Below are 9,119 nucleotides of genomic sequence, written 5' to 3'. Positions count from 1 at the left end.
GCATTTAGACTGTGGTCGCAGCCGCCGCAGCCTCTCCTCATCCACCTTTCCACCTCACCTTCAGTCGGCCTTTCCAACTCCCTCTAGATTCTACGCTCTTCGATTCGTTAGGCTGCGGCTCGCAGCAGAACAGCAACACAACGCCGAGAGGCTTAAGGTCCGCAAAGGAGGAAAGCGAAGACACCCGCCGCCATTGTTTTTTTCTTCGAGACAGAGTCTCACTCTGTCACCCAGGCTGAGTGCAGTGACGCGATCACGGTTCACTGCAACCTCGACCTCCTTAGATGTGCGACCTTAGTAGATGTGCGATAGTTGATACAGCCTCTGGAGAAGCTGGGACTACAGGAGCGCGCCACCACGCCGGGCGAATTTATTTATTTTTTTTTTTTTGCAGAGAAGGGGGTGGTCTCGCTATGTTGCCCAGGCTGGCGTAGAGCTGGACGCAAGAGAACTTCCCGCCTCGGCCTCTGAAAGCGCTGTGATTAGAGAAATGAACCGCCGCGTTCGGCGCCTAGCAGCCATTCCAGTCAGCGGTATCAATAGCAACCGGCAGCAACTCTCGGCTTTTTGCTCCGCCTTTTCCGCTTGCGATCCTTTCCACTTCCGCTTCTGGAGTTCCGGCTCTGCCATGAAGAGCTTTGCATTGTGGGAGCTCTTTCCTTTCTCGCTCCCCGGCCATCTTAGCGTTTGCTCTTGGTGAGTGGGGCTCCTACCGACCGTGGTTTAGACAGTGTGGGGGGCTTTGCGGGTTGCTATTTGGAACTTCGGATTCTAAATTTCCTGTTTTGTTCTCTGTTCTAGGTTGGGGGCCGTCCTGCACCTAAGGCAGGAAGATGGTGGCCGCAAAGAAGACGGTGAGTGAGGCGGGCCCGGCCCGGAAGCCGATTCACGTGGAGAGATGAGTCTCAGCCGGGGCGGGCAGATGTGAGCCCGGTGGGGTGACAGCATGCCTACTGGCGTTTGGAGGACCCCAAAGGGAATCCGATAGGCCCTCTCAATGTCTTGGGCCCCTCGACTTCGGAAGTTTAAGGGGGTCGGCTTCAAAAAGCTGGGTCCAGTTGTGAGGTGGTTGCAAACGAGGCCTTCAGGTCCGTGTTTAATGTTTGCTTTGTAGAAAAAGTCGCTGGAGTCGATCAACTCTAGACTCCAACTCGTTATGAAAAGTGGAAAGTACGTGCTGGGGTACAAGCAGACTCTGAAGATGATCAGACAAGGCAAAGCGAAATTGGTCATTCTCGCTAACAACTGCCCAGCTTTGAGGTAATCGGAAAAACCTGAGCGGGCGTCGCCTACCGCGAATTCATTGTGAAAGAATGTATACAGGAGTGTAAACTTGTAATCTAAGTGGCATGAACTGGATATTATGAAAAACTCGTTTTCCAAATGAACACTTGCAGGATAATTACGGTAGTGATTGTGGTGTTTGGCTCTTCATTCCCGTCTCTCCCACCCACCCCCAAATCATGTGCTCCCCTTCTGTGAGCTTATTTTTGGGCGAGAAATGTGTGTGGCAGGAGTGAAAACAGAATATCGAGGTTTGATGGACGCGCGGACACATGATTTGTTTTTCCGTGTATTTTGTGTCCTGCTTTTTTGGTTGTTTTAGCTTTGAGGTGCTTTAATAATGCTTCATTGTGTGAACTTTAGTGTCAGAAAACCAGGTAAGAAAAGTTGAGGTTGGGCTGTGGAGTTGCAGGCTGTCATAGAGTAACCCAGTTTAGCCCACTAAATCAGTTCTGAGGCAAGGTTTATGCTTGACTCACTGTTTTGAAATTGAATTTAGAGGGTATTCTAAATAAGCTCAAGAAACTCGGATCTTGCAGAATATAAGCCATGTGACCAAATTTCCTGAGGTAATGCATAAGCTGCTTATAGCATTTTATATAGGGTGTCTGTAGTTCCTGTCAAAGCCTGGAATGCCCTTTCTGTCCCATCCCGTGGTTTGGGCTTTTCCCTAACCATTCCCTGAAACTTACTTTAAAGCCTGTCTTCTGTAGTAGGGCTTCTGAAACGTGACTGTGCAAAGAAGTCACATGGGTTGTCTTGTTAATATAAAAGTTCTGATTTCATTGGATCCGGGATGGGGCCTGAGGTACTTGGGTGTGTGCGCGCGCGCATGTGTGTTTAGCACCCACTAATCTGCTCTCTGTCATTATTGAGTAGGGAGTAGGTACCATTTCCCAATTATTTATTTATTTATTTAGAGACGGAGTCACTTGTCACTCAGGCTGGAGTGCAATGGCATGATCTCAGCTCACTACAACCTCCGCCTCCCAGGTTCAAGCAATTCTCCTGCCTCAGCCTACTGAGTAGCTGGGATTACAGGTGCCTGACACCAAGCCTGGCTAGTTTTTGTATTTTTAGTAGAGATGTGGTTTCACCATGTTGACCAGGCTGGTCAGCAACTCCTGACCTCAAGTGATCTGGCCTTGCAAAGTGCTGGGATGTGAGTCCAGAATATTTTTTTGAGACGAAGTTTTGCCCTTGTTGCCCAGGCTGGAGTACAGTGGCATGATTCCGGCTCACTTCAACCTCTGCCTCCCAGGTTCAACCAATTCTCCTGCCTCAGCCTCCTGAGTAGCTGGGATTACAGGTGCGCAGCACCACGCACACCTGGCTAATTTTTTTTTTTGTATTTTTAGTATAGACAGGGTCTCACCACGTTGGCCAGCCTGATCTTGAACTCTTGACTTCAGGTGATACGCCTGCCTCAGCCTCCCAAAGTGCTAGGATTACAGGTGTGAGCCACTGCGTCCAGCTGGAAATTTTAACTCTAAAATAGCATCACTTCCCATCTAGAATTCTGGGTACTGGGGCAATAGTGACAGAAATGGTTTATCTTTTAAAGGTTTGGATTCTAGATCCTCCACTTACTATTCTGTGGCTCAGTGTCATTAGCTAAAAGAATAAAAAATAGACTACATAATACCTAATTTAAAGATTGTCATGGAAATATAAAGTATGTGGCCCTTACTAATGCTAAATAATGCTTTGGGTTTTTGTTTATTTGCATCCTGCCCTCTTTCATGAACATAGATACTACCTTTAACGCGGTTGAGTAGATATTTGCTGGTTGCCCCTTCTCTTGTAAGGGATACATGATGAATATGATGTTTTTTAAGAGTATATAATTTTGTTACTGATTGACTACATTACTGATTAACAACATTAAAACTAGTAAAAGAAGTAGTAACAGTCTGTCAGTCACTTGGTATGGCATTTATTTATTGACTTTTTTTGGTTCCCAAAGGAAATCCGAAATAGAGTACTATGCAATGTTAGCCAAAACTGGTGTCCATCACTATAGTGGCAATAATATTGAACTGGGCACAGCATGTGGAAAATACTACAGAGTGTGCACACTGGCTATCATTGATCCAGGTGATTCTGACATCATTAGAAGCATGCCAGAACAGACTGGTGAAAAGTAAACCATGCAAAATTTTCCTTTAATAAAATTTTTCCGATCTTGTTTTAAAAACACTGTATCCATTTCAGTTTTGTTCTGTGTATTTTTTTGTTTTAATGCAATTTCCTGAAGCTTGGATTAGAGAGGATGAGGCGGATGTGGCAAGACTTTTCAGTAAAGAGTTACACATCCTGGTTTCTGTCTTCCAGTTTTTGTTAAGGGAGTACACTGGGTTCCTTTATAGTACTAGATTTTTAGGAAGCTCAGTTTTTATAATTCCATTCTCAGGACATTGTTTGTATTTTGGCAGCAAGGTTAAATGCCCAGAATTTAGCCAGAATTGCAATTTACCAAATCTGAGTACCTAAAAAAAGATTAACCGAAGTGTTTCCCCATCCAAAATGCAGTCACAGGTCAAGAAAAGTTTTACTTTAATGAATAATCTTTTCTAAGGTTGTAAGTGGCTGGTATACTTGGACAACTTCTGAGTAATCCCAGATCACCAATAGGTGTTAAGTCCAAGTTTTATATCATATACTAGTAAAAGATGTACAGTGAAGTACGTTAAGTATTCACATTTTTGGGAACTGCATATTGCATCCCCCAAGAGGATGTCCCAGGGAACCCTCCTTCGTATGTTAATATCCTTTGGAACATTCAAAGGAATTAATTTGAGGGGAAATAATGATTTAGTTAGATCTTAACTTACAGAGTTGAATGGTGCTAATAAGGTATGCCCTATGTAGTCAGCTGGACTTTGAGGCAGGGGGGCCACAGAAGTGTCAGAAAAGACAATGTCCTTTGGGTTCTAGTCAATCTCCTTGCCCCTTCATTTCTGCATCCCCTCTTTCAGGCAATTTTTTGTGGTAGATGAGTGAGACATTAAATGAGGATGCCTTCTAAATAGGATACAGAAAATCAAGCATTTACTGCACTTGGAGTCAAAGGACCCCAGCTCTTAATACCTATATGACAGCCCTGGGTGGGTCATGTTCCCGATCTGATAGGATGTGGGAAAGGAGTTTGTTTTTTTTCCAAGGGAATAGCTCATGATTTTAGTTTGTCTGAAGTTAATCTGAGGTTGTGGATATATTAATACTTTGGAGCGTCTGGCGGTTCATAGTTTTACTGGTTCATTTACTCATTATTTCTCAATTTGGGAGCACTACTGACATTGTGTAATGGGATAGTTCCTTGTTGTGGGAAGCTGTGGATTCTGCAAGGAATTTTTCATTCTTGGTTTTCCTTCCATGTCATTGTAATCGGCCCCAAATGTCACCACGTTTTTAAACTAGCTTCTCTCCTAGTTAAGATCAACATATGAAAGATTTTAAGTGTTCTAAGGTGTTCATGTTTACATATCCAGAGACCAGTGTGCTCAAAGTGATATAAAATATTTGAATCTTAATCTTTGGTAAGAATTGCTTGGTCTGACTTCTGGTCTCTAATAGTGTTAGTCTGTTTCCATAGTTCAAAATATTTGAATCTCATGGTTATGGTAGTTTGTGTGCTTATTATCTACTTGGTCAGTTTCTCCCCCAGGCTGGCTTTTCACACTATTTGGGTTAGTTTTTCCTCCAGGTTGACTAACTCTAATTTCTCAAGGTGTGGTGACCCGAAGAATACAATATTGCACATGTTGGTGTACCATTTCTTTGTGTAGTTTCTATTGTGTGGTTTTTTTTTTCTTTGTCTGCAGGCATCTTGGAATGATGGTTTTAAGAAAATTTATGATTAGGGCCTTCTAGGTAGTTGATAATATGCTATAACATCATTTGGCTTTTGCCTTTTCATTATTTGTTCTTTTTGTACAGTCACAACTATTGTTTTTTTCAGCAAGGAGCAAGTTTAGAGAGACAAGAAGTTTAAACCTAGTAGATAGGAAACATCACTCACTCATTTTGGCCTGTGTTACCTTTGATTAAGTACTCTTAAACTGCTCTTAGAAAATGACACTGGCCAGGAAAATCTGGGGAAATGTAAGGTGACATTTAAAATGTTCTTTTCTAATTATAAGCAGTATGTTTGGGTAGCTCTAATATTCAGAGGATTGTACGTAGCCAATTGGATTTACTCCATACCTCTACTGAACTCGGGGGTATGGAAATAGAAATCTCAAAGAAGAGATTGGATATTGTAGAATGTGTTAAGAATTGCAGTTGGAATGGGATGGTGGCAGGCACAAAAGAAATGTAGAGAAGAAACCAAATTTTAGGCTGATTATGAATGCAACTATTAATAGTTGGATCATCTGGAAGATAACCTGTGTCATGGAAAAGTTTGCCATCTCCTGTCTTCCACCTATTCCTTAGATTTGCTGCTCCCTCCATCTGCAGTGGAATCTGGTTTCTTCCCTTTTCTGGGCCTACCCTGTGCTTGTTCTGAGGACAAGTTTAGCACCCAGTCTAAAACAGGCACCTCCGAGTTACCCGAGAACCTTTTTTATGACATTGATTACACCTCTCTCACTAAAGGTTCTACAGGACAGGGACTCAAGGTATTCAACTTTGTGTCACTTATCAAAAATTAAAGTGGATAATGACTATTATTAGGGCTTAAACATTTAATTCTCTTATTGATAACATTCATGGCTTTCTAGTTCAGAATTTTGTCTTGTTAATAGTTCTCAAACTTCTTATGCATTTACCATTATTTAATTTACTACTGCCTGTTTGCTTTAAAAGATAGGGGTGGGAATCTGCCAGATTACTTTCCTCAGGTCAGCAAAGAATTTATTCCGTCCTTTCATTCACTCAGCATGCGCTTAGCTCAAGCACCATCTTTGTGTCCAGTACTCTAGGCCGTTAAAGAGTAATCGTTAATACTGAGCATTTAACATGTCTTAGGGCCCAGTACTGTGGCTTATGCCTGTAATCTCAGCACTTAAGGAGGCTGAGGCAGGAGCATCATTTAAGGCCAGGAGTTTTGAGACTAGCCTGGGCAATATAATGAGACTCCCATTTCTACAAAAAAGTTAAAAACATTAGCCCTTTGTGGTGGCTGTTGTGCCACCTACTCAGGTGGCTGAGGCAGGAGGATTGCTTGAGCCCAAGAGGTTGAGGTTACAGTGAGCTATCATGGTGCCACTGTACTTCAGCATATGTGACAGAGCAAGACTCTGTCTCTAAAAATAAATTAATATGGCTGGATGCGTTGGCTCACACTTGTAATCCAACACTTAGGGAGGCTGAGGCAGACTGATCACCTGAGGTCAGGTGTTCAAGACCAGCCTGGCCAACGTGGTGAAGCCTGTCTCTATTAAAAATACAAAAGTAAGTTAGCTGGGTGTGGTGGCAGGTGCCTATAGTCCCAGCTACTTGGGAGGCTGAGGCAGGAGAATCACTGGAACCTGGGAGGAGGAGGTTGCAGTGAGCCAAAATCACACCACTGTACTCTAGCCTGGGTGAAAGTGAGACTCCGTCTCAAAAAATAAAGTTTTAGGTACTTTACAAAATAGTGTATATATTAACTCATTTAGTCCTCTGACCACTCAGTGAGATATTACTATTAGCTTTATATTGCAGATTAAATCCCAGATATGGAAAGGCCACAATAATTGATGAAAATGGAATGCAGAACGCGTACACTGAGATGTACAAGTGGCAAAAACAAGGAAAATGGAGAAACATTTTAGACAGTCTTCAAATATCTTAATCTGTAGATTTTAATGCATTGGTTGGAGGCTTTTTCTTTTTTTGCCATGAAGTTTTTCCCCCAGGAGAAATTTGTTTAATAGCTAAAAAAAAAAAAAAAAAAAAAAAATGATATTCTCGTGGCAAGTAAATAAAATGTTAGGTTGAAATGTATTTAATTGCTAAAAAAAAGTAGGGGGAGGCAGTCTTCTGAGCCACTAGGTGGAGCCTGAACACAACAGATAGTAAAGTAGAATTGAGCCACCTTGGCAGCAATTCCAGACTAATAGTCATGTGCCACATAATGACATTTGGTTAATGATGGACTGCATATACAACAAGATTATTTATTATAATCTTCCATAAGATTATAGTAAAGCTGAAAATTTCCTTTTCTGTGTTTAGATACAACAAATAACCATTGTTTTACAGTTGCCTGCAGTGTTCAGTACACTGATGTGCTATACAGGATTATAGCCTAGGAGCAAGCAGTAGGGTATATAACATAGGCTAGGTGTGTCATGGGATACACCCATCTAGGTTTTTCTAAGTGCATTCTGATGTCCACACACTGATGAAATGACCTAACAGTGCATTTCTCAGAGCATATCCCCATCATTAAGTGATGCATGACTACCTCAAAAGTAATGTCAATCTAAACTAGTACTATTTCCCAATGAAAACTTGGGTTGTCAGGGTCAAATGGATTACTCAAATGTAATATAAACTAAAAGTTTTAATACTTTGAGTCAAAACTAATGTACCCAAAAATAATCATGACTTTCAGATAAAGTTGAGGCCTAGGAGATGTTCTTCCAGCTCTCCTGTACTGCCTTTTAAGAGAACATTTTGATGGAAATTCTTGTCTTTAAATATGGAAACATAAACTTATTCAACATGTCTTGTTTGTAAAGCATCATTTGGACTCTAAAATATACTGGCTTCCATGGGAAGGATGTCATTTAGGCTATCTTTGCTTCTTATTGAAGCTGCCACTTAACGGTGTTTGTTGCTGTAAGGTCCTTTGTGAGTTGATAAAGTTGAAGTTTTTGTCCCTATTCTCATTTCTCTATTTTCTCAATTTGGGCATATCCTTTTAGAACATTTCCTATACTTAAATATACCTATTTACATCTTTGAACAACTAGTGACATTTTGGTTTTTGTTTAATTTTCAGGAACGTTATCATGCTAAACATTCTGTCATTCTTTTTAAAGTATTTTTGTGTCAGACCGTGTATTTGTGGAGATGTAGCACATGCCTGTACATGTTGTGGTGTATTTCTGTGGCATGGATTACACCACAGTTTATCAGTTCCCCCTTCTGATGATGTTTAAGTTGTTCCTTATTTGTTGCTTTTACAAAGTCTAGTAACATTCTTACACAGGTCTCTGTATGTATTTGCTAAAATCATCTAGTTAGATAACCGAGTGTAGTTTCTAGATTTACAGGGTTGTGTGCATTTGCAGTTTTATGAGATGTCAACAGATTTACTCTACAAAGAGTGCCATTTGCATTCCTTCTATAAGAGCCCCACATTTTCACATCCTTACCAACACTTGTTGAAACATACTCATTTTGCCAAGCTGATGGGTGAAAAATGGTATTGTTTTAACCTGTATTTTCCTGGTTACTAGTGAGTTTCAACATTTTTTTCATAGGCATATTGGCCATCTTCCATTTAATGTTTAAGAATTTTACACAGAATACCATTTTCTGAAGTGGTGAATTTTAATATTGTATAAAAAAATCCAACTAGTTCCACAAGTACTTATGTCCTATGATTTTATGCATACATCCATATACATATATCAAGGTAAAGTCCCATACAAAAAACAGCATTTCCTATGGCCAGTGTTCTACAGAAGTAAGACTCTGCAAACTTTATCATATAGTTAAATGAGATTGCAACACTAAGGCAGGACGAGGCAGAAGCAAGTTGTGTCCACAGTATATTACAAAATACCTTGCATAGCTTATTCGTTCTCACCTGGTAAATTCATCTTAGAATTCTGAAGGATTTCTTTTCCTAGATAAATTTATACAAGTTGGTGTCTACTTCTTGTCTTTGTTCTATG

At 40.9% G+C, this 9,119-nt stretch overlaps 1 protein-coding gene across 1 annotated transcript; it reads left to right on the top strand.

Moving 5' to 3' along the window:
* The first annotated feature begins 604 nt into the window (after positions 1-604).
* RPL30 (ribosomal protein L30) lies at positions 605-3,486 on the top strand. The gene is made up of 4 exons (XM_017504993.2): positions 605-696; positions 802-854; positions 1,115-1,260; positions 3,251-3,486. Exons 2-4 carry the CDS (start codon positions 834-836, stop codon positions 3,429-3,431), a joined length of 348 nt encoding a protein of 115 aa, XP_017360482.1. The 5' UTR covers positions 605-696; positions 802-833; the 3' UTR covers positions 3,432-3,486.
* Positions 3,487-9,119: the final 5,633 nt, after the last annotated feature.

The sequence above is a fragment of the Cebus imitator genome, unplaced genomic scaffold (genome assembly GCF_001604975.1).
Source record: "Cebus imitator isolate Cc_AM_T3 unplaced genomic scaffold, Cebus_imitator-1.0 Scaffold331, whole genome shotgun sequence".
Lineage (NCBI taxonomy): Eukaryota > Metazoa > Chordata > Mammalia > Primates > Cebidae > Cebus > Cebus imitator.
This window is presented reverse-complemented; position numbering and strand designations above follow the sequence as displayed.